The sequence below is a fragment of the Lolium rigidum genome, chromosome 3, assembly GCF_022539505.1.
Source record: "Lolium rigidum isolate FL_2022 chromosome 3, APGP_CSIRO_Lrig_0.1, whole genome shotgun sequence".
Taxonomy (NCBI): domain Eukaryota; kingdom Viridiplantae; phylum Streptophyta; class Magnoliopsida; order Poales; family Poaceae; genus Lolium; species Lolium rigidum.
The window spans coordinates 15,458,146-15,483,829 of NC_061510.1; the positions used below are offsets into that span (position 1 = coordinate 15,458,146).

The 25,684-nt window shown below is 48.5% G+C and overlaps 2 protein-coding genes across 2 annotated transcripts; both read right to left on the reverse strand.

Annotated features, from left to right (window-relative positions):
* Positions 1-209: 209 nt before the first annotated feature.
* On the reverse strand, positions 210-503 carry LOC124694752 (non-specific lipid-transfer protein 2P-like). Its single transcript, XM_047227703.1, has one exon. The coding sequence runs from the start codon at positions 501-503 to the stop codon at positions 210-212; it is 294 nt and encodes a 97-aa protein (XP_047083659.1).
* A 9,039-nt stretch (positions 504-9,542) lies between these two features.
* On the reverse strand, positions 9,543-9,836 carry LOC124694753 (non-specific lipid-transfer protein 2P-like). Its single transcript, XM_047227704.1, has one exon. It carries the CDS (start codon positions 9,834-9,836, stop codon positions 9,543-9,545), a length of 294 nt encoding a protein of 97 aa, XP_047083660.1.
* Positions 9,837-25,684: the final 15,848 nt, after the last annotated feature.

Here is a 25,684-nt window from a genome sequence, read left to right on the forward strand (position 1 = left end):
CCATCAGAGACGAAGATTGAACAGAAATTAACCGGCCAGAGCAGGCAGACGCGCGCGAGCTGCCCGACGGCAGAGACAATCATCACTTTATAATAATAGGAGCATGCAACCAGGTCAAAATAGGAGCATACATACATGCCACACGCGAGTATGCACGCACTCACTCACTCAGCTAGGCTATCGAGTACAGGAGAGGCTGATCGAGCTGCCTAGCAGGTTGGGACGGCGAGGTGGCAGGACTCGAGGGTCTTGCGGGCGTTGGGGCTCTTGATGTAGCTGCCGTAGGCGGGGTCACTGGCGTACTGGCAGAAACACCCCTGCTGCGCCGTCAGGTTCGCGCAGCACTCCGGCGTCGGCGGCGCCCCGCTCATGATAGCCGACACGCACACCGCCAGCTGCGACGCGTCGCACGCCGCGCGCGCCCCGCCCGGCGCCGCGGCGAGCAGCACCAGCGCCAGCATCAGAGCCACCACGGCCGCGCTCGGGTTCTTCTTCATCGCCATGGCCGTCGCTGGGCTAGTCTTCACTCTCGCTCTCACGCTGTCAGGTGTTGTCTGGTGTGTGTGATGGAGATGTGTGCTGCGCCGGTGGTGTGGAGGAGTGGCTCGGAACTCCTGGGGTATTTATAACCGGCCGTGCTCCCAGCTCACCCTCCTCCATGGGACGACACGTACTACATGCGACCGCCGCAGCTGGTGGGTGATTAATGCAGGAGCCATAGCCGGTGGAGTGTACGAGGTTAGAGTTGAACACATTAACGCTGAGTATTTTTCATCTCAACTTGCAGAGTTACTCCAGCATTAATGCAGAGTACTAAGTTGCACTAACTCGTCGATGGCCATTATTATCAGTATCACGGCCAGCAGAGCTCGGACCGATCGAGCACGCGGTTGGTGGCCATTGAAATCTGGTAGCTAGAGGTCAAGTTGGGTAGGTCGCTAGTTTTGGTTGCCCGCAGGCTCGCTGGACGGTAGCCAAAAGAAGACGACGGTATTCAAGCGAATGATCCAAACGCGCTCGTCTCTTGCATCACAACCGTGTGATGTTTTCTGTCCGTTGTTTCTGGCGACTTGAAGTTGATGGGCGGGCAAGCTCGGAGCACGGCATTGTCACCGTCTCTGAAGATGGACCACGGAATGGGCCTACCCAGAATGAGCCTATTAAGGTTGTACAAGTTTGCTTAAGGAGGGGCATTGGCTCCGCATTGATTTGGCTTGGACGCAATTTGATTGTAATTAGAACCGACGTGAGGGAGGTTTGAAGGAACAACACAACGTCTCACCAATTACTTGCCATTTCTAGATGCAATTCAAATTCACACTCCTGAATTCACAATCTCAATCCACCAATGTGAGCTAAATCGTAGATGAGCTCACAATTTGGTATCAGAACTGCCGTGACCTGGATGTGCCGCACCACCACCACCATACCTGGTTTAAGCAGTAGCGAGAAGCAGTGGAGGGGATGTCGAGCGAGCACAAGTTTCTCTTCAATATGCTAAAGAGAAACATCTCGGACGCCCTCGGCCACAAGCTCAAGGAACACTAGGAAGGCCAGGTTGCATCGGTGGGGGAGGAGTTGATCCAGAGCCTCTTGCATAAGCTTGAGAGCTTGCGTGAAGATCTCGGAGTGGACATTGCCGCTTCTGCTAGAACACGCGCGAGAAGGGCGACTAGACCTGTCCGTGAAGATCTTGGCACCACCAACTCCGCGCTCAAGTACTTCGTCGTCAGGCATCGTGTACACCGCAGAGAAGGATGTTCGGGAGAAACCTACGTAGGTGTATGTTCCGCCCCCCAATTCAAGGTACACGTGATGCCAAACCTAGAAGAAAAAAAGAAAATCCCAGTATGAGCCACTTCCTCCCAAGTTCATCGTCTTAGACCGGGGCCTGTTTTTACTAGCTGGCTATGGCATCAGTTGGCTATGTGTACTAGCATAGAATTGCAGATGAATTTAGCGTATAATCCCAAGACTAAGGGAAAGACTGAACGTCTTAACCAACAAATTGAGTGTTACCTTCATTGCTTTACTAGTGCTCTTCCTAAAAAGTGGTTTCGCTGGTTCTCTTTGTGTGAATTTTGGTATAACACCAATTAGCATTCCTCTCGATAAACCCTTCGAAGTGATCTATGGTCATTCTCCCGGATACTTTGGTGTTTCTGCTGATTATGCACTCCCGTCACCTGATATCGACGATTGGTTGGCCCATCACACCCTTGTGAGTGAGCTTGTTCGACAACCTTTGCTACGGGCCCAACGACGTCAAAAAGCTTATGTAGATAAGAACCGCATTGAGCGCATATTTGTTGTTGGTGGGAGAGTTTTCCTGAAGCCGCGGTCGTATGTGTAGTCTTCTGTTGTCCCCCGTGAGCATCGCACGCTGGCTTTCCGGTACCAGGGTCCATATGTGGTTGAGAAGCGAATAGGTGCAGTGGCATATTGTCTCCTCCTTTCAGCTACTAGCGAGATTCACCCGATTTTCCAAGTTTTCCAGCTCTTGCATGTTGATGATCCTACATTGCAGGTGCCAATTGAAGTACTCAGCACAATGTGAAGCATATCGAGAACAGAAACATCGTGCAAGGCCTGATTCAGTGGAGCAGCTATGATGTTTGTACTACGACCTGGGACGGCCACGATTCCCGGAAACGAGACCATCGTGGATGCCCGGAACTGAGATGTTCTTGACGTAGAACCATCCAGCATTCCAGTACCAGACGGACTCGTGGGAATCAAGAGTCGGAAAGATCCTCTTAGTGCGGAGCACGAAAGTCATGTTGCCGCAATTCACCATAGCCTTGTCCTTGGTCTCCTTCTTGACTCTATAGAAAAACTGCCAGAGGCGGACGTCCGGCCGGACTTCGAGGTAGCCTTCGCAGAGGGTTGCGAAGTAGGAGAGGAGGAGGAAGGAATTCAGACATATATTATGTGGTTGGAGACCATATGTGCTAAGCACCGACAGAAAGAATTCGGAAGGAGGAAGAGAAAGACCTCGCTCCACCCAAGCTTTGGTGAAGACTCGTGCGTCAGGCTCTAGGGTCGGAGTGATGTAGTCTTTGTTGAAACTCCAGGTATTCAGAGCTATGAGTCCTTCCTTTTCGAAGGCTCTAAGTTCCAAATCAGTAACTTCGCGGTGCCACCATTGACCCTTCTCCCCTTCACGGTTCTGGGCCTTCGATCCCTTCTTCTGTTCCGCCTCCAGAAATTTAGTAGCCATCCTAGCTTGCCCTTCTAGTTCCGCTTGGATTTCTTCAAGGGTTGGGATCCGACCATGAATATTGTTGGAAGAGGCGGAGTAAGGTTGAGCTAGCCTAGTATCGGAAATATTGGGCGGACGGAATGCTAAGGGCTCAACAAAGGTTGGTTCCGTTGAGTTTGGCGGTGGGCTATTCGGAGAGCTACCAGTGAACCTAGTTGAGCTAGTGGACATGTTTCCGGCTGCATGCATACGGTAAAAACTTAGGAAGCCGGATCCCGCTAAAGTCTATCTTCTACAAGTCCGGTGGACTTACCGGCAATGCTGTGGCGGTTCCCCGTGATGCCGCAAGGAAGAAGGTCGCGGACTTGACGTGCAGGCCTCCGACGAGACCACAAATCGGCGGCAGAGATGAATTCCCGATCAAACGCGGGCAGCTCGGGTCGAGGAAGGCCTTGGAGCAGCGGCGCTTGAAGCTTTCCGGGAGGAAGCTCGCCGGAGTGAGATCTGTTGGGCGGCGCTGGCACGAGGAAGAAGATGAAGTGGTGAGATGTGGTGAAAGAATGAAAGTGACCGTGCGAATGGGGTATTTATAGGCCTCGCGTGGAGATTCGTGAGTCGAATCCTACGGTGAGAATGGAACGGTCGCACCGTTGGATGATCACCATGTGTCTTAGGTCAAAAACGGTGAAATGGACGTAGTGGTGACCTAACTGCACGCCTCCAAAATTTCCGGTTAGAGATCCGCAGATCCAAAAAGTCAGCGCGGGAAAACGGGAAGTTATGTGCAACGTGGGCGAAAAATCTGCTAAGTTACCGTTACGAGAAAACGAATGATTCCCGGTTGAATGAAGTCGGAACCGATGAAGTTTTGGAATCTCTTCGAGATTCTCTTCGGATCCGGACAGAGATAGGCGAAAGAATTACGAATCTTGAAGAACATCGGCGGCTACTGTTGTGGGTATACTTTATGGGTATATCAACGACGGGGTCTAGATCCGGCAAGCCCGGGTGGCCCACGGATGGTGATGGTTGCATATGCCCATCGGGCAACCCAGTTGCTGTTGATAGAAGATGGATGAAGTCCAGCCCAGGAGCAGGAGCCAGATCTCAACCGACCTATGCAGGTAGTCGGATCCGTGACGGCCCATGAAGTATCCGGATCTATTACGGCGTATAAGGAAAGGTGGATCCTTGACGTACACGACAATGTAATATTTCGTAGTTAGGCATCTTGTATTCCGGCTAGGACTCTCCGTGTAAACCCTAGATCTTGGCTCCTTTATAAGCCGGATCCCGGGAGCCCTAGAGGTGCAACCACAACTCAATGTAACAACGCGAGAGCACCCAGATAATTCCAGACAAGTAGCAGTAGGCCCTGCCATCGTGCAGGTGTTCCGAAACTGGGTAAATCGCGTACCACCGTCCCGAGGACTCTCTGCCTGATGGCCCCTACTTCTTCTCCCCCTCGTGAGGATCCCTCCTCCGAGGTACCGTCGAATAGGTAACGACACGGGCCATTCAGAATATAGTCCTTGAGTTTATCATCATCCACGAGTTTCCCGTCAGCAACAACTTCATAGGTGTACCTTTCATTTTGGAGATGTGTTGTTGCGTTGTCATGTCGGAGTTTCTTCGTGTTGGTGAGAGAACCACGAATAGTGGACACCCTCGACTTGGACTGACATGAGTATAGCTCGTTGAGAGCATGCCAGACACCAAAAACATGTGCGAGCCCGAAGACATGAGGGAGAACATCCCCGGAGAGGGAATTCACCAGGAAGCTGGCAACATGTTGATCCCGCATGATCCATGTGTCATATGGCGAGTTGGGGACTATGGTCCTCATCTTCTCATCTTCAGCGTCCAGGAACTTGGGCGGAGCCGGATTGGATCCCTCGAGGAGACCCATGACACTTGCACCACAGAGTGTAGGCAGCATCTGAGCCCGCCAATATAGAAAATTCTCTCGGGTGAGATTCGTGGCCGGCGGTGCACCGATTGTGGCCGCAACAGTGGTTGTTGATGATGCTGTTGTAGGGGTTGTCGGGGAGATAGGGGCGATCAGGGTTGTAGGCGATCTAGCTTTGATTTTGGCTGAGAGGCGGCTGGTTCCTGGGAGAAAAAGGTGAGGGTTTTGGGTGGGGTTTTTATATCATACAAAGCTTGGGAATTGGTAGGCGAGGGAGAGATCTACGTACATTCTAGTTGTAGCGACCTTGAGATCAGGATATCGTGGCCTGGCGATCGGCGGTGTGAGAGCACCGGCGACGGCTATATGAGAGGAAGGGAGGGGTTTGATACCATGCTAAATTTTTGGTGGAACGATACCTCTTTCGAGCATAGTGGTTGCTTGTTATATAGGCGAGGAATAGCCCCTTGTTTGGCTGTACAAAGGTGGCATACATATACCATTAATTTCTTTGCTCTCACGTATAAACATAATTGACGTGTATAGAAATATATCAGAAATTATTAAATTGATTTCAATAAAAATGATAATACAGCGTCTCCTTGTTTAAATCAAGGCTTGGCTGATTTAGTCGCAGCAAACACATGCAAGTAAGTGATGTATTTTTGTAGATGAAAATTTGACTCATGTCCCAACGAACATTTAGCAAGAACAGAAGGATCTAGAAATCTTGATTATGCATGAGCAGGCCAAAACAAAACCACATCAATGTTATGATCATCCCAACCAAAGTTAGTAAAAGTACCGTTCAATAGTTGATCATCCAACTGTGTATAAAGATTTTCTTATAGAACTTAACTGACACTAATGTATCAATATGTAATCAATGAATAAAATATACAATAATTTTCCATATTACATCCCACCATCTCCTACACGCATGTTTGAACTAATCCGAATGCATGTAGGATGTAATAATGTGACATATAATTTAGGAATATATTGCCAAGTTGACATGAATGAATTTTTCTACTGTACGCCAGTCTGGCAGTCAGTTAAAGTATATATCTGCACCTGAAAGCTTCAACCTAGTGTCCTCGACTTGTGCATGTGGTGATTCTGTTCTTAGCTCCACCTCTCGCTGTAATGGCATCCACGTACCGGTTCGCATGCGTGGGCGGAGCTGTGTGGGAGCGCCGCCGGAGGCTGCTTCTGCGCCGACGCCAGATCGGGCGAGGAGAAACATGCGGTGCCTGGGGAACGGAGACTAGCCAGAGGGGAAGGTGGAAGCCACGAGCACATAGAGCATCGGCCGGCCCGCGTGCGTGGGCGGAGCTGTGTGGGAGCCGCCGGAGGCTGATTCTACGCCGGCACCAAATCAGGGCGAGGAGGACCATATGCGGAGGTACTGCGGGTTGTTTTCTGAATTCTTGAGGTGCTTTTTGTAAAACCACCCTGCAAATTTATTAGTACAGATGATTGTGGTGCTACCTCGTATCGTAGTATACGTACTGAGGTTAGGGCATCTCCAACCAGGCGACCCAAACGGACACGCTGGGCCGTCCATTTTGGGGTGTTTGCGTGGCCGAGCGGACGCGCGGACGGAGCCCCGCGTCCGTTTGGGCCGCGCGCTGCGCCCAACGCGGCAGATTTGGGTCGCGGCGCCCTATGGTATGTTTTTCTTGTAAATTCACTAGAAAAACGCAAAAAAATATTGTATAAAATATATAAAATAGTACAAATGCTCAAAATGTATTACACATTACATAGTCCATGTAATCAAGGATAAAGTATCATTCAAATAAAATGAAAAAACGATACAAATGCTCTAGGCTTCAGGATTTCCTTCATCATTGTTGTTTGCAGCATTGTTGCCTACGTGCTGCCACATGTGCTCGACCAAATCAGCTCGAAGCTGGTTGTGTACAGCTAGATCTCGAATTTCATGGTGCGCATGAAGAATGTCCTGGAATGATGCCGGAGCACCTTGATGAGGAGTAACCAACTCTCCTTGGCCTTCCCAGTCATTATCAAAGAGTGAAACATCCCGCTCTACCTCAACAATCATGTTATGCATGATTACACAAGAGGTCATCACCTCCCACAGAGTTTGCACATCCCGAGCTCCGGCGTGGTGTCTGACGATAGCCCAACGAGCTTGTAGGATGCCAAACGCCCGCTCGACATCTTTTCGGGCTTCCTCCTGCTCTTTGGCAAACCTTGCCTCCTGCTCTGAGTTGGGGTTTCAGATTGTCTTCACGAGTGTAGCCCAAGGTGGATAGATACCATCAGCAAGGTAGTACCCCTTGGTGTAGTGGTGGCCATTGATCTCAAAATCCACATCGTGGGACCGACCGTACGCTAGCCTATCAAACACCGGAGAGCGCTGCAGCACATTGATGTCATTGTGCGAGCCAACCATTCCGAAGAATGAGTGCCAAATCCATGTGTCATGGGAAGCAACAGCTTCAAGAATGACTCGTGCACCCCTCGGAATGGCCGCCGTATGCCCCCGCCAACCAAAGGGGCAGTTCTTCCACTCCCGAGTGCATGCGGTCTATGCTGCCAAGCATCCCAGGAAAACCCCCGGAAGCGTTGATCGACAACGGACGAGCTGTGTCCTCTCGCATTAGGTTGCCGGAGGTACTGTTCTCCGAACGAACCGATCAACTGCTCCGCAGAACACCGTACATCGATTCCAAGCCGGTTGACTCACTCATGCGCGTGTACTCATCTACGAAATCACCGGCAACGCGATATGCGAGCATCCTAATCGTCTGTCGCGCATTTCCGGTACGAAGAGAGGCCTACCTTGCCAATTGCATCCACTTTCGCACGAAGTAGTCGTCGTAGATCTTGACGCCATCCATTATCCGGCGGAACAGCGGCCTGGTCATCCGAAAACGACGGCGAAACAAGGACGGCACGAACAATGGATTGGGTTGGAAGTAGTCGTTGTAGAGCTGGTCGTGGCCGCGTTCTATTTTGCGGTCCAAGGCGGCCGCGCCCCCGGCAAGGACCCCGGTACACGGGGATTTGCGAGACAATGTGCTCGTGGATGAGCAGCGCAGCATCCGTGAAAAAATCGTCGTCGGACTCCTCTTCTGACGACGTGTCGATGAAGTTCTTGAAGTAGTATTCGTCGTCGCTGTCCACCATGATCCGAAAAGGGACACATTTTAGTTCGAGCATTTGAACGAACACCTCGCGAGCGGAGGCGATCCAAATGCTTCTATAGGGACCTGCAGGCATGGCCGTCTCAGCCGACTTGCGGTCTGGAAACACGGTGCAGGAGAGCTCACCTCCGGCGCAAACGGCGCAGCTGCGAACGGCGGGAGGTGTCGCGACGGTGAGAGGACAACAGCGCCGGCGGCGGCATCCTCCGACTCTGCTACGACGCGGCGAAAGCAGCGCGGGACCTCGACCTATGCTTCCGCCCCGCTTGCCGGCGTCTCGACAACGATGGCCGGCGTCGACGCGCTCCCAAATCGCCGGTCCGTGGGTGGCGGCGGAGCGGTGGGGAGATGTGTGCGACGGGCTTGTGTTTTGGGAGGCAGACAGGCGGGCCAGGGGTGGACAAGGGGAGGACGCGAGCGACCAGCCTTTCGCGCCCGCGGCCACGCAAACTCGTCCAAGATTTGGGCCGGGTTTGGGTCGTCCCGGACGCCGCGGCCATCCGTTTTAGGGATGAGTCCGCGCGCTGGGACGCGGTTTTGTCCGTTTCGACCCATCCAGACGCGCGGGCGCGGGATGGCTCGCCCGGTTGGAGATGCCCTTACATCTCCAATAATAACATCATGCGGCAATATCCGGTCAAAGGCAAAAACATATGTTCAGTCGTTTTTTACTTATAATCTGCCCAAAGAGCAGGAAGTAGATCTAACCAAAACACCCCTTGAGGCTTCAGTAGTGCTAGACGTAATGTGTTTGATTACCACTGTATAGATTTCAATTTGTGAATAGCTCCCAAACGCAAATGGAGCAATCACTCCTGAGTTTTCGCAACAATTTCTGGCGGGCAGGTCGTCGCGTGGAAACGAGAAGGGAACTCAATCGATCCTAAGTTATAGGGAGCGACGGAGGAGGAGGGTGGCCTAGGTAGAGAGAGTGTCGCACCGAGATGCCTGTCGATCCAGATAAGAGTTTTTCAGAGAAAACGAGAAGGGAACTCAATCGATCTATTGACGTGCGGTGCTAGTGACAAGCAACCCAGGAGAATTCCATCAGAGACGAAGATTGAACAGAAATTAACCGGCCAGAGCAGGCAGACGCGCGCGAGCTGCCCGACGGCAGAGACAATCATCACTTTATAATAATAGGAGCATACAACCAGGTCAAAATAGGAGCATACATACATGCCACACGCGAGTATGCACGCACTCACTCACTCAGCTAGGCTATCGAGAGTACAGGAGAGGCTGATCGAGCTGCCTAGCAGGTTGGGACGGCGAGGTGGCAGGACTCGAGGGTCTTGCGGGCGTTGGGGCTCTTGATGTAGCTGCCGTAGGCGGGGTCACTGGCGTACTGGCAGAAACACCCCTGCTGCGCCGTCAGGTTCGCGCAGCACTCCGGCGTCGGCGGCGCCCCGCTCATGATAGCCGACACGCACACCGCCAGCTGCGACGCGTCGCACGCCGCGCGCGCCCCGCCCGGCGCCGCGGCGAGCAGCACCAGCGCCAGCATCAGAGCCACCACGGCCGCGCTCGGGTTCTTCTTCATCGCCATGGCCGTAGCTGGGCTAGTCTTCACTCTCGCTCTCACTAGCTGTCAGGTGTTGTCTGGTGTGTGTGATGGAGATGTGTGCTGCGCCGGTGGTGTGGAGGAATGGCTCGGAACTCCTGGGGTATTTATAGCCGGCCGTGCTCCGAGCACCCTCCTCCATGGGGGCGACACGTACTACATGCGACTGCCGACGCAGCTGGTGGGTGATTAATGCAGGAGCCATAGCCGGCGGAGTGTACGAGGTTAGACTAGCCACAATGGGAGTATCATAAGTAGTATCATGCATGCCATGTTGGCAAAAATCTGATGTGGCGCACCAATTAATGAGGTGAGAGATGGGAGTGGTATCATAATATGATATAGTATCATAGCACGTAAAACAAGAAAACTTAGTGGCAAACATATCAGACTAGCCACAATGGGAGTATCATAAGTAGTATCATGCATGCCATGTTGGCAAAAATCTGATGTGGCGCACCAATTAATGAGGTGAGAGATGGGAGTGGTATCATAATATGATACAGTATCATAGCACGTAAAACAAGAAAACTTAGTGGCAAACATATCATGTACATCAATTTGCATTGAGATTCTACAAAACATTAAATATGATGATACTATGATACTATCTTATGATACTATGCATTGTGAGAGTACTATCATAAACGAGTATCATGTGCATGATACTAGTGTATGATACTTCCCATTGTGACTATTCTCATGTACATCAATTTGTATTGAGATTCTACAAAACATTAAATATGATGATACTATGATACTATCTTATGATACTATGCATTGTGAGAGTACTATCATAAACGAGTATCATGTGCATGATACTAGTGTATGATACTTCTCATTGTGACTAGTCTTAGAGTTGAACACATTAAGGCTAGCCATAGTGCTGGTATCATAAGGAGTATCATGCATACAACTTTGGCAAAAATCTGATGTGGCGCTATAATTAATGAGGAGAGATATACTAGTGGTATCATAATATGATACTATATCAAGTGAAACTAGAATTTAATGTCAAATACATCCTATACACACAATTGCATTGAGATTCTACAAATAATTAAATATCATGATAATATGGTACTACTAGATGATACTAACCACTATATGGTAGTATCATAGACTTGTATCATATGGATGATACCACTATATGATACTTTGCACTATGGCCAGCCTAACGCTGAGTATTTTTCATCTCAACTTGCAGAGTTACTCCAGCATTAATGCAGAGTACTAAGTTGCACTAACTCGTCGATGGCCATTATTATCACGGCCAGCATAGCTCGGACCGATCGAGCGCGCGGTTGGTGGCCATTAAAATCTGGTAGCTAGAGGTCAAGTTGGGTAGGTCGCTAGTGTTGGTTGCCCGCTGGCTCGCTGGACGGTAGCCAAAAGAAGACGACGGTATTCAAGCCAATGATCCAAACGCGCTCGTCTCTTGCATCACAACCGTGTGATGTTTTCTATCCGTTGTTTCTGGCGACTTGAAGTTCAAGGGCGGGCAAGCTCGGAGCACGGCATTGTCACCATCTCTGAAGATGGACCACGGAATGGGCCTACCCAGCAGCGGCCCATCCGACAACGCCGCAACCCGGCCCAGCTAGCGGGCCCAGAATGGGCTTACTAAGGTTGTACCAGTTTGCTTAAGGAGGGGCATTGGCTCCGTATTGATTTGGCTTGGACGCAATTTGATTGTAATTAGAACCGACGTGAGGGAGGTTTGAAGGAACAACACGACGTCTCACCAGTTACTTGCCATTTCTAGTTGCAATTCAAATTCACAATCCTGAATTCACAATCTCGATCCACGCATGTGAGCTGAATCGTAGATGAGCTCACAATTTGGTATCAGAACTGTCGAGACCTGGATGTGCCGCACCACCACCACCATACAGTGGCGAGAAGCAGTGGAGGGGATGTCGAGCGAGCACAAGTTGCTCTTCGATATGCTAAAGAGAAACATCTCGGACGCCCTCGGCCACAAGCTCAAGGAACACTAGGAAGGCCAGGTTGCATCGGTGGGGGAGGAGTTGATCCAGAGCCTCTTGCATAAGCTTGAGAGCTTGCGTGAAGATCTCGAAGTGGACATTGCCGCTTCTGCTAGAACACGCGCAAGAAGGGCGCCTAGACCTGTCCGTGAAGATCTTGGCACCACCAACTCCGCGCTCAAGTACTTCGTCGTCAGGCATCGTGTACACCGCAGAGAAGGATGTTCGGCAGAAACCTATGTAGGTGTATGTTCCGCCCCCAATTCGAGGTACACGTGATACCAAACCTAGAAGAAAAAAGAAAATCCCAGTATGAGCCACTTCCTCCCAAGTTCATCGTCTTAGACCGGGGCCTGTTTTTACTAGCCGGCTATGGCATCAGTTGGTTATGTGTACTAGCATAGAATTGCAGATGAATTTGGCGTATAGTCCGAAGACTAAGGGGGAGACTGAACGTGTTAACCAACAAATTGAGTGTTACCTTTATTGCTTTACTAGTGCTCTTCCTAAAAAGTGGTTTCGCTGGTTCTCTTTGTGTGAATATTTGTATAACACCAATTAGCATTCCTCCCAATAAACCCTTGGAAGTGCTCTATGGTCATTCTCCCGGATACTTTGGTGTTTCTGCTGATTATGCACTCCCGTCACCTGATATCGACGATTGGTTGGCCCATCACAACCTTGTGAATGAGCTTGTTCGACAACCTTTGCTACGGGCCCAACGACGTCAAAAAGCTTTCTGGTACCGCATTGAGCGCATATTTGTTGTTGGTGGGAGAGTTTTTCTGAAGCCGCGGTCGTATGTGTAGTCTTCTGTTGACAACACCGTGAGCATCGCACGCTGGCTTTCTGGTACCAGGGTCCATATGTGGTTGAGAAGAGAATAGGTGCAGTGGCATATTGTCTCCTCCTTTCAGCTACTAGCGAGATTCACCCGATTTTTCAAGTTTCCCAGCTCTTGCACGTTGATGATCCTACATTGCAAGTGCCAATTGAAGTACTCAACACAATGTAAAGCATATCGAGAACAGAAACATCGTGCAAGGCCTGATCCAGTGGAGCAGCTATGATGTTTCTACTACGACCTGGGACGGCCACGATTCCTTGAAGCAGCAGTTCCCGAGGGCTCTGGCTTGGGGTCAAGCCCCTTCAAAGGGGGGAGAAGGTTCTAAAGATGGACCACATAATGGGCTTACATAGTAGCAGTCCATCTGACAACACCGTAAGACGGTCTGGCTAGCAGGCCCAAAATGGGCTAACTAAGCCTTGTAACCGTTTACTAAAGGAGGGGAATTGGCTCCGTGTCAATTTTGCTTGGATGAAACTGACTTCGGCCCGATTGTAACTACTCTCTCCGATCCGGAAAGAATGTCGGGAAGGTGATTTTGCTAAATAATCCTCGAGCTTTTTTTTTGCGTCAGCCCGCAGTCCCCCGTCGTGACTCCCCCATCCGTCCTACCCGCACGGCCCGCAGTCGCAACCTCACCCGCATCCCTCACCCTCACTTTCTCCCCTCACCTCGCCTCACCGTCACTGCGCCTTGCCGCCCCGTTCGCCTCGACGAATCTCCGGATTCAGCGCCAGCGAGGCCTGATCCGGTGGATGCGAGATCATAAGCGCCGGATCCGGTGTTCGAGAGGCTTCTTCAACGAGATGCGCATCCAGTTATCCGTGTGAGAAGCACGACCAGTACGGCGTCGCTGGCTTCTTCAACGAGGTGACAAGCTAGCTCCTGCTCCAGCCATGATTGGTTGGGCCAGATCGTTCAGCGCTGGAGTGCAGGATCGAGCTAGCTCGATCAGGCCAGATCGATCTGGCCGGCCAGAACGCGGAAAAGCTAGCGCAGGCGGGAGAACGAGTTGATGCTATTCTTTTTTTATTAGGAGGAATGGCTTTTTGGGATTCTAGAAGGACTTATTTGTAAAACGTGAATTGCACTAACCGTGCGATTCTTTTTTCGGACCGGAGGGAGTAGAATATACGTGAGGGAGGTTGAGAGGAACAAAACGGTGTCGCGCCAATTATTTGCTATTTCTAGTTGCAAATGGAATTCATGCACGGAATCCTCATTCTAGATCCACCATGTGAGCTAGTAAATCCTAGACGAGCTCACAGGCCCTATACGGTACACCCGAAAGTGGCACATGTATATGCTATCACGATGTCATCGGAGAATGAAAGGTAGTGATGTGTTTCTCATTGTTACTCTCTTACATTGTCCAGTCTCAGCAGAAATTTTGGGCCTTGATCAGGCCTGCATCAATGCGATTGACAGCCATCTCCAGAGACCATAAGTGGTTCAGTGCAAGCCAACACAAAACATTTTTTAAGGGTCCCACAACCCAAAACTAGGAGTAGACAAACAACTCGTGACAAGGCCAAAGACCATATTTTTGATAAAAGGAATATATTAATATCGAGAGATAAAAGGAATATATTTGCAACAACGCAATATCCTAATGATAGTACGGATGCACACAACAACAAAAAATAAAAATAAAAAATTAAGAAAGCGACACCTGAACTCCCGGTTCTCAAAAAGCGATGTCTCCAAAAAGGGAGCAGTGCACAAGCGTCATCGTCGCCCGATCCAAATATCTTAGGTTTTCACCCTGTAGATAGTCCCCAATGCCTTCAACAATGTCATCGCCAGACACGACCAATTGGTCAGACCTTGGATTTTCACCCTGAAAGTTAAGATTCTGAACTTCACCTGTGTTGCCACCCCACTTGCATATTGCTGCAGCGAAACCCAAAATACCAAGCAAATCCCTCAACAGACTCGAACCTCCATTTCTAGTCCTCTAATCTAGCCTTCACGATATTCTCGGCCTCTAATTCACCATGAACCAGAATGTCATCTGATGGCAAAACAGAACAAAGCTTTGCGCCGCTCCCTCTAGAACCAAGCGGTCGGAATAAAAGCATAATTGCGCACGATCGAATACCACCTGGTCCAGCGAACTCCAGGCATAAGGTGCACTGTTACATTCACCGACGGAGCCTTCCGGAACACATCACTCCGGCCAGATCTAGACGAACATACCCCATTCAGGTCTTCATCTTCGCACAAGAGAGACCCTAGGACCGCCACCATTAGTAAGGTCGAGCCCCAACGCCGCCGGCCATCCCTGGCTGGCCGAGGCAAAGCGGCGACACCAAGCGAATGGGCAACACCTTGCAGCCAGCCAACCCTCCACCGGCGACAACTAGGATGGGCATGCCTTCCTCGGCCATCGCCGGTTTCCACGCCTCCCCATCTCGCTGCTGGGACTCGGTGGAAAATCGTTAGACCCCCCATCCCATCCTCAGGCCGACCATCTCTAGCGAACAAGAGGGTCGCCTCCGCCATCCAACCTAGGGTTGCTGCCCCAGGCGTGCTCGTGCCGCGAGAGAAGCCGAGGAGCACCACCTCGCACCAATGGGAGGCGGGAGATGCTGCAGGTGTTGCGGCACAGATCGACGACCTTGTCCGCCGCCTACTGGCCTTCGCAGCTAGCCACCGTCGGCTTGCCTTCACCAACTTTCGAGGAGGGATCTGCCACCCCCCCAGCGCAGCAGGAGGAGATCCACCGCTGCCACGCCACGTGGGCTTAGCCCGGCAGCGCCACCGGCGGTGGCGGGAGGTTGGTTTAGGGTTGGGGGAGGTTGGGTGCAGAAATCTATGTTGTATGACGATGTGTCTTACCCTTAGCTCAAATGGTTAGGGTGCGGATGTACAAACCTAGCACCTGAGTTCAAATCCTCGCGAACGCGAATTTAAGTTTCTATTTATACTTGAAGCCTAGGCTAGACCTGGTACTCATGCAATTTATCCTGAGTATTATATTTTAATCTTACCAAGATTAAAAAATTTAATACTAGTGCTTAATGGCTGTGTGCATATCTAGTTGTTGCAGAGGCCCGGAGGCGAAAGACCATATAAAAAATACGGAAGCAGAATCAAGACATCGTCGAAGAGACCGCCACTCACAAGATGGAAGAGTCGAAGAAACGTTATTCTTTTCTGCATAGCACCGTAACCAGGGAAGCGAAACCTAACTCTAAGAGGTCATATTACAACGTTGTGACGGAGATCCGGTGTCCCACCCCCATCAGTTGCCCGAGCGGAGGTCATATAAGGAGAAACCGGTGGCTTCCCCGGTAGGATTTTTTTCGATAAAGGGAATATATTAATATCGAAAGATACCAATTACACCCAGCCTTTGCAACAATGCCCCACCCTAGTGGTAGTACGAATGCACACAACCAAAAAAGAGAAAATAAAATTAAGAAACAAAAGTCCCGCTACAGTATTCTAGGCCTAGCAACAACAATACATCCGCCACCAATACAACACCTGAAATACAGACTCTCCAAAAGCGACGCCTCCAAGAAGGAAACAATGCACTAACACCGCCGTCGTCCGACCAAAGATCTTAGGTTTTCACCCTGACAATAGTCCCCGCTCTCAAAACAATGCTTCCAACAAGGTCATTGCCAAGCACAACCAGTTAAGGCCAAACCTTGGATTTTCACCCTGAATTCACATGTGTTGCCGCCCCCGCTTTCATACCACTGCTGCGAAGCCCGGAACACCAAGCCAGTCCCTCAATAACGCGGAGACTTGAACCTCCATTAGCTAGTCCTCCGATCCGGCCTTCATGATATTCTCTTCTTCTGACTTCACCATGGACCAAAATGTCACTTGATGTCAACACAGAATAGAGCTTCGCGTCGCTCCCTCCATAACCAAACGGCTGGAATAAAACATTGGATGCGCACGACCGAATACCACCCGATCCAGCAAAACTCCAGGCAAAATGCACTGTTCCATTCATCGGCGGCGCCTTCCGGAACTCAACACTCCGGCCAGATCAAGAAAAACAGACATCAGGAAAGTCTCCATCTTCACGCAAGAGAAACCCTAGGACCACCACCTTCAAATCGCGAAACAGACGAACAAGCCCCCTCGCCGCCATCTGCTAGCCAGCGAAAACGAAGGAGGAATCAGAGTACGCACCATCCGAGACACACACGACCCAGATCTCAGATCGGGCCTGCCACACCACGCGGTCTTGGACGCCAGTACCATGATGACGCGTGAAGCACACGTCCGTTGGGAACCCCAAGAGGAAGGTGTGATGCGTACAGCGGCAAGTTTTCCCTTAGTAAGATACCAAGGTTATCGAACCAGTAGGAGATGAAGGCCACGTGAAGGTTGTTGGTGAAGGAGTGTAGTGCGGCGCAACACCAGGGATTCCGGCGCCAACGTGGAACCTGCACAACACAATAACAATACTTTGCCCCAACTTAACAGTGAGGTTGTCAATCTCACCGGCTTGCTGTAAATAAAGGATTAAACGTATGGTGTGGAGAATGATATTTGCTTGCAAAGAAAAACAGAGAACAATGATTGCAGTAGATTGTATTTCAGATGTAAAAGAATGGACCGGGGTCCACAGTTCACTAGCGGTGTCTCTCCAATAAGATAAATAGCATGTTGGGTGAATAAATTATAGTTGGGCAATTGACAAATAGAGAGGGAATAACAATGCACATACATATCATGATGACTACTATGATATTTACTTAGGGCATTACGATAAAGAACATAGACCGCTATCCAGCATGCGTCTATGCCTAAAAAGTCCACCTTCGGGTTAGCATCCGCACCCCTTCCAGTATTAAGTTGCAAAAAACAGACAATTGCATTAAGTACTGTGCGTAATGTAAACAATACAAATATCCTTAGAAAAAGCATTGATGTTTTATCTCTAGTGGCACCAGCACATCCGCAACCTTAGGGGTTGCTGTCACTCCCCGCATTCAATGGAGACATGAACCCACTATCAAGCATAAATACTCCCTCTTGGAGTTACAAGTATCAACTTGGCCGAGCCTCTACTAGCAACGGAGATCATGCAAGATCATAAACAACACATATATGATAGATCGATAATCAACTTGACATAGTATTCCATATTCATTGGATCCCAACAAACACAACATGTAGCATTACAAATAGATGATCTTGATCATGATAGGCAGCTCACAAGATCTAAACATGATAGCACAAGAGGAGAAGACAACCATCTAGCTACTGCTATGGACCCATAGTCCAAGGATGAACTACTCACGCATCAGTCCGGAGGCGGGCATGGTGATGTAGAGCCCTCCGGTGATGATTCCCCTCTCCGACAGGGTGCCGGAGGCAATCTTCAGAACCCCCTGAGATGGGGTTGACGGCGGCGGCGTCTCAGTAACTTTTCTCGTATCGTGACTCTCGGTACTAGGGTTTTCGCGACGGAAGGATTATATAGGCGAAGGGGCAGAGTCGGGGGACGCCCGAGGGGCCCACCCCATATGGCGGCGCGGCCAGGGGTGGGGCCGCGCCCCCCTATGGTGTGGCCGCCTCGTGGCCCCTCTCTGTCTCCTCTTCAGTGTTCTGGAAGACTCCGTGGAAAATAAGACCGTGGGCTTTTGTTTCGTCCAATTCCGAGAATATTTCCTGTGTAGGATTTCTGAAACCAAAAACAGCAGAAAACAGGAACTGGCGCTTCGGCATCTTGTTAATAGGTTAGTGCCGGAAAATGCATAAACATGATATAAAGTTTATATAAAACATGTGAGTATTGTCATAAAACTAGCATGGAACATAAGAAATTATAGATACGTTTGAGACGTATCAAGCATCCCCAAGCTTAGTTCCTACTCGCCCTCGATAGGTAACCGATAAAAAGGATAATTCTGAAGTGACATGCTACTATCAATCTTGATCAATACTATTGTAAAGCATATGAGATGAATGAAGTGATTCAAAGCAATGGTCTATAGTTTGTTAACAAATAGATAATGACTAAACAACTGAATCATATAGCAAAGACTTTTCATGAATAGTACTTTCAAGACAAGCATCAACAAGTCTTGCATAAGAGTTAACTCATAAAGTAATAGATTCTTAATAGAAGGTTTTGAAGCAACACAAAGGAAGATTTAAGTTTCAGCAGTTGCTTTCAACTTTCAACATGTATATCTCATGGATAATTGTCAACACAAAGTAATATGATGAGTGCAAATAAGCAAGTATGTAAGAATCAATGCACACAGTTGACACAAGTGTTTGCTTCTAAGACAGAAAAGAAGTAGGTAAACTGACTCAACATAAAGTAAAAGAAAGGCCCTTCGCAGAGGGAAGCAGGGATTACTCATGTGCTAGAGCTTTTTATTTTGAAAACATGGAAACAATTTTGTCAATGGTAGTAATAATTCATATGTGTTATGCATAAAACCTCCTACAAGTTGCAAGCCTCATGCATCGAATACTAATAGTGCTCGGACCTTGTCCTAATTAGCTCGGATTTCCATGGATTATCATTGCATTACATATGTTTCAACCAAGTGTCACAAAGGGGTACCTCTATGCCACATGTACAAAGGTCCACGGAGATAGATCGCATTTGATCTCTCAATTTTGATAGATCTCAACTTGAGGATATCCATACCGGGACAACATAGAAAACAGATAATGGACTCTTCTTTTATGCTTTAAGCATTCAACAACAGATAATATTCTCATAAGAGATTTGAGGATTAATGTCCAAGCTGAAACTTCCACCATGATACATGGCTTTGGTTCGCGAGCCAATGTTCTTCTCTAACAATATGCATACTCAAACCATTTAACTCATGGAAAATCTCCCTTACTTCAGACAAGACGAACATGCATAGCAACTCACACGATATTCAACAAAGGTGTGACAGGTTGATGGCGTCCCCAGAAACATGGTTACCGCTCAACAAGCAACTTATAAGAACTAAGATACATAAGCGACATATTCATTACCACAATAGTTTTTTAGGCTACTTTCCCATGAGCTATGTATTGCAAAGACAAGGAATGAATTTTTTTTAAAGGTAGCACGCAAGCAATTTACTTGGAATGGCAGAAAAATACCACATAGTAGGTAGTTATGGTGGACACAAATGGCATAAGTTTTGGCTCAAGGTTTTGGATGCACGAGAAGCATTCCCTCTCAGTACAAGACTTTGGCTAGCAAGGTTGTTTGAAGCAAACACAAGTATAAACCGGTACAACAAAACTTACATAAGAACATATTGCAAGCATTATAAGACTCTACACTGTCTTCCTTGTTTCTCAAACACTTTTACCAGAAAATATCTAGACTTTAGAGAGACCAATCATGCAAACCAAATTTCAACAAGCTCTACGGTAGTTCTCCACTAATAGGTTTAAACCACATAATGCAAGAGCTTAAACATGATCTACTTGAAAGCTCAAAACAATTGCCAAGTATCAAATTATTCAAGACAATATACCAATTACCACATGAAGCATTTTCTGTTTTCAACCAAATAGCAATAAATGAAGCGGCTTTCAACTTTCACCATGAACATTAAAAGTAAAATTAAGAACACCAGTGTTCAATATGAAAAAGCGGAGCGTGTCTTTCTCCCACACAAGGAATGCTAGGATCCGAATTTATTCAAACACAAACAAAAATAAAAGAACACAGACGCTCCAAATAAATCACATAAGATGTGACGAAATAAAAATATAGTTTCACTAGAGGTGACCTGATAAGTTGTTGATGAAGAAGGGGATGCCTTGGGCATCCCCAAGCTTAGATGCTTGAGTCTTCTTGAAATATGCAGGGATGAACCACGGGAGCATCCCCGAGCTTAGACTTTTTACTCTTCTTGATCATATTATATCATCCTCCTCTCTTGATCCTTGAAAACTTTCTTCACACCAGACTCAAAACAATCTCATTAGAGGGTTAGTGCATAATCAAAAAATCACATGTTCAGCAAGGACACAATCATTCCCAACACTTCTGGACATTACCCAAGGCTACTGAAATTTAATGGAGTAAAGAAATCCACTCAAACACAATAAAGGAGGCAATGTGAAATAAAAGGCAGAATCTGTCAAAACAGAACAGTCCGTAAAGACGAATTTTGTCGAGGCACTTAACATGCTCAGATGAAGAAGCTCAAATTGAATGAAAGTTGCTTACATATCTGAGGATTACTCATGAATTTTTACAGAATTTTTAGATTCTCCTACAGAGAGAACAGCTCAAATTCGTGACAGCTAAAAATCTGTTTCTGCGCAGAAATCCAAATCTAGTATCAAACTTCTATCAAAGACTTTACTTGGCACAACAATGCAATAAAGTAAAGATACAAAGGTATTGCTACAGTAGTAACAAGCACCTTGACTCAAATAAAAAACAAAAATTGCAGAAATAAAATAATGGGTTGTCTCCCATAAGCGCTTTTCTTTAACGCCTTTCAGCTAGGTGCAGAAAGTGTAAATCAAGTAGCATCAAGAGAAGAAGCATTAACATTATTACCAGGGGCTTTGCGCCTACCCTTCTTACTCTTATTCTTACTCTTTTGTCTAGGGAATACATGACCGCATCCGGGTGTAGAGGTAAAATTTAGAGCGCCTTTTCCCACATCTACGGTTGCTCCCAAGAGTTTCAGCAGGGATCTTCCAAGTGTGATTTGTCCTGTCCCTACACATTCAATAAAGAGATAATCAGTGGACACCGTTCTTCCAAGAAAGGTTGTGAACACACCTTCAGCTATCCCCTTAGGAATTATAACAGAATTATCAGTAAGAGTTATTCCTTCTCCACCTTCAGTAAGTCCCCAAAGTTTCAAAGATTCATAAATACTTTTAGGCATAAGGCAAAACTCAGACATAATATCACAACTGGCATAAAAAGTTTCACCACAAATAGCAACCTTAATAGTAGGGACCCACATTGAAGGTTCAAAGCTTACTGGAACATAATCATAATATTCACGAATCTGGCTGTACCCTTCTTTTAAACAAGATATATTTGTTTCGAGAGTGTTTAATCTATTATGAATGCTAGCAAGAGATGAATAAAAATTATTAGCGGAGCTAGAAGATGTAACCAATTTTTTTATGGCATTAAAAGCTTGATCCCCATCGTAGTGAAGGAAATCTCCTCCCACTACAGCATCCAAAGCATATCTATAGCGAAGAATAAGCCCAAAATAAAAGTTACTAAGAAGCAGGCTTATAGTCATTTTAGGTTCAGTTTTACCATAAGAATAAAAAATTCTAGACCAAGCTTCTTTAAAACTCTCCTCGTCCCCTTGTTTAAAAGTAAAGATCAATTCCTCAGGTGACAGAGTAACAAGTACAGGACTAGACATGATAACAAAATAAATTAAATGCATGTAACTAATTTTTTTGTGTTTTTGATATAAAGGAAGCAAAAAAGACAGAAAATAAAATAAAGCAAGACAATAAACAAAGTAAAGAGATTGGAGGTGAGAAACTCCCCTTGCAGCGTGTCTTGATCTCCCCAGCAACGGCGCCAGAAAAATAGCTTGATGACGTGTGAAGCACACGTCCGTTGGGAACCCCAAGAGGAAGGTGTGATGCGTACACCAGCAAGTTTTCCCTCAGTAAGAAATCAAGATTATCGAACCAGTAGGAGATGAAGGCCACGTGAAGGTTGTTGGTGAAGGAGTGTAGTGCACCGCAACACCAGGGATTCCGGCGCCAACGTGGAACCTGCACAACACAATCACAATACTTTGCCCCAACTTAACAGTGAGGTTGTCAATCTCACCGGCTTGCTGTAAACAAAGGATTAAACGTATGGTGTGGAGAATGATGTTTGCTTGCAAAGAACAACAGAGAACAATGATTGCAGTAGATTGTATTTCAGATGTAAAAAATTGGACCGGGGTCCACAGTTCACTAGCGGTGTCCCTCCAATAAGATAAATACCATGTTGGGTGAACAAATTACAGTTGGGCAATTGACAAATAGAGAGGGCATAACAATGCACATACATATCATGATGACTACTATGAGATTTACTTAGGGCATTACGACAAAGAACATAGACCGCTATCCAAGCATGCATCTATGCCTAAAAAGTCCACCTTCGGGTTAGCATCTCGCACCCCTTCCGAGTATTAAGTTGCAAACAACAGACAATTGCATTAAGTACCGTGCGTAATGTAAACAATACAAATATCCTTAGACAAAGCATTGATGTTTTATCCCTAGTGGCAACAGACACATCCACAACCTTAGGGGTTGCTCGTCACTCCCAGCATTCAATGGAGACATGAACCCACTATCGAGCATAAATACTCCCTCTTGGAGTTACAAGTATCAACTTGGCCGGAGCCTCTACTAGCAACGGAGAGCATGCAAGATCATAAACAACACATATATGATAGATCGATAATCAACTTGACATAGTATTCCATATTCATCGGATCCCAACAAACACAACATGTAGCATTACAAATAGATGATCTTGATCATGATAGGCAGCTCACAAGATCTAAACATGATAGCACAAGAGGAGAAGACAACCATCTAGCTACTGCTATGGATCCATAGTCCAAGGATGAACTACTCACGCATCAGTCCGGAGGCGGGCATGGTGATGTAGGGCCCTCCGGTGATGATTCCCCTCTCCGGCAGGGTGCCGGAGGAGATCTTCAGAACCCCCCGAGGTGGGGTTGACGGCGGCGGCGTCTCAGTAACTTTTCTCGTATCGTTGCTCTCGGTACTAGGGTTTTCGCGACGGAAGGATTATATAGGCGAAGGGGCAGAGTCGGGGGACGCCCGAGGGGCCCACCCCATATGGCGGCGCGGCCAGGGGTGGGGCCGCGCCCCCCTATGGTGTGGCCGCCTCGTGGCCTCTCTTCGTCTCCTCTTCGGTGTTCTGGAAGACTCCGTGGAAAATAAGACCGTGGGCTTTTGTTTCGTCCAATTCCGAGAATATTTCCTGTGTAGGATTTCTGAAACCAAAAACAACGAGAAAACGAGAGCCGGCGCTTCGGCATCTTGTTAACAGGTTAGTGCCGGAAAATGCATAAAAATGATATAAAGTGTATATAAAACATGTGAGTATTGTCATAAAACTAGCATGGAACATAAGAAATTATAGATACGTTTGAGACGTATCATACCACACCATCCACGCCTCGCAAGGTCGCTGCCCCCTTCTCGTCGTCAGCTGAACCGACGACGGGTCTATGCGGAAACTAGACCCGCAGCCACCAGCACCACCATCGCCGGAAGGCCATGGAGGGAGCATCCGCCGCCGCTCGCCAAGGGATCTCCGCCCCGGACACCGTGCGCGCCTCCCCGCAGCCGCCGGCCCAGCCGCCACCACCACCCCCCGACTCCCTTTAGCGCCGGGGCCCGCCGCCACCGTGGCCGACGCCGACGGCTGCGGCGGAGGGAGGGACACGAGGGGGGGCGGCGGCTGGCGGCACTAGGGTTCGCCCTGGGGGACGACGCGAGGACGCCTCGTAACCGTTCCCCGGTAGGATTAGATGTGCCGGGGCAACTTTCTTTTCGCACGAGAGAATATGCATATGTTTTTTTTTTTTTGAAATAGGAGGTGGTAATATATTAAAGTAACAAGAGACGGGTACAATATGCATACATGCTCCTATCAGAACTCGCCCTAAAGAACCTAATATTAGAGGATAAGGCCTGTAACTTTACAAAGAACACCCCAGAACAAAATATAGAAAAGCAATCAGGTCCTGGAGCGGCTCCATCGACGCTCGCCGGCATCCTCGAAGCGTCGCCGCCAAGGAAAGGAGAGAAGGAGCTCGAACTCTTCCGTCCGGCGAGAACCCACCCCCACTGGCAACCTGCTCGCCGCCGGGAACGAATCACTTGGCTTCAAGTAGGCGTCGAGCTCCAGTGGGGACAGGAAGTTGCCACCGACTTGGAGGCAGAGAACCAGCCGTCGCGTCGGCTGCAGATCACAGCGGCCATGGCGGCAGCTGCGTGTTTGCGCTTGATGAGAGACCACCAGAGAAAGTTGATGTAGATACGGCACCGCCTCTAGTGCGCAGCAGCAGCGCCTTCGGTGTCCTCTTTCTTGCCTCCACGGCCGACCAAGAGGAGCAGCAAGAGCACTCTGCCGCAGCACCAGAGACAGCGCAGATAAGGCCACCCTGCAGCAATCGCCGAAGATCTGGCGGCACTGTGCTCCTCCTCGCCTCCATGGCCGGCCAGGAGCTCGATGACGCCGTTGGTCGCAAGCATGTACGTCTTTCCCCCCTCGCCGCCGAGGCCGGCCAGGGAAAAACGCCTCCCGACGCAGTCGATCTGCAGAAGGTGGTACGCCGCCACTTCTTTATTGAGCTGAGTGGCTGTCTTCCTCTCTACTCCCACCTCCGACCACCGGAGAAGCAGAGAGAGGAGAAAGAACCCTAAATCGGACGAGATCCAGGCGGGCAGATCTCCTCCACCACTTGCACTACTGGGCATCAAGCCCCCTACTGGCATAAAGCCACTACTCCTAGCTAGACTATGCACTCCGGCGCCTCCCCTCCGCCCATCTCGACCGGTGGCGCCGGTGAGATTGGCTTTGGATCGGCCCGGTTTCTTTGAGGAGGCGCGCAGTTACTGTAGCAGCGCGAGAGAGGGGAGAGGGGGAAATGAGCGATTTTGCATGTGTTTCTTCAGTAATGGCGACAAATCAAATCAAACAAATGAAAACAAAGCCGAATTTGCTTCAACCTGTGGCAACTTGTAGTTAACACAAAGGCAGCACTGCTTTCCTTTTGTCACGCCAAACGGCAAACGCCATTGCATAGACCATCTTCTGCATGCATCAAAAGGCAGATAACAAGTCCCTGTCATAGGCCACCTCAGGTTTGCAGCTACTGCTAAAAAATAAGACCACCATAATTAGAAATGGATGCACATGTATGTATGAGGTATTCTCCGAACTGTACATAATTAACTATTGAGATTTCGGTCTGACGTGGTCTTCATTGTCTGAAAAAATGGCAAGCAGTCCCGGAATA

What these genes read in the sequence shown, in the direction of transcription:
- LOC124694753 (XM_047227704.1), bottom strand. Translation starts at nt 9,836, where the DNA reads ATGGCGATGAAGAAGAACCCGAGCGCGGCCGTGGTGGCTCTGATGCTG.
- LOC124694752 (XM_047227703.1), bottom strand. Translation starts at nt 503, where the DNA reads ATGGCGATGAAGAAGAACCCGAGCGCGGCCGTGGTGGCTCTGATGCTG.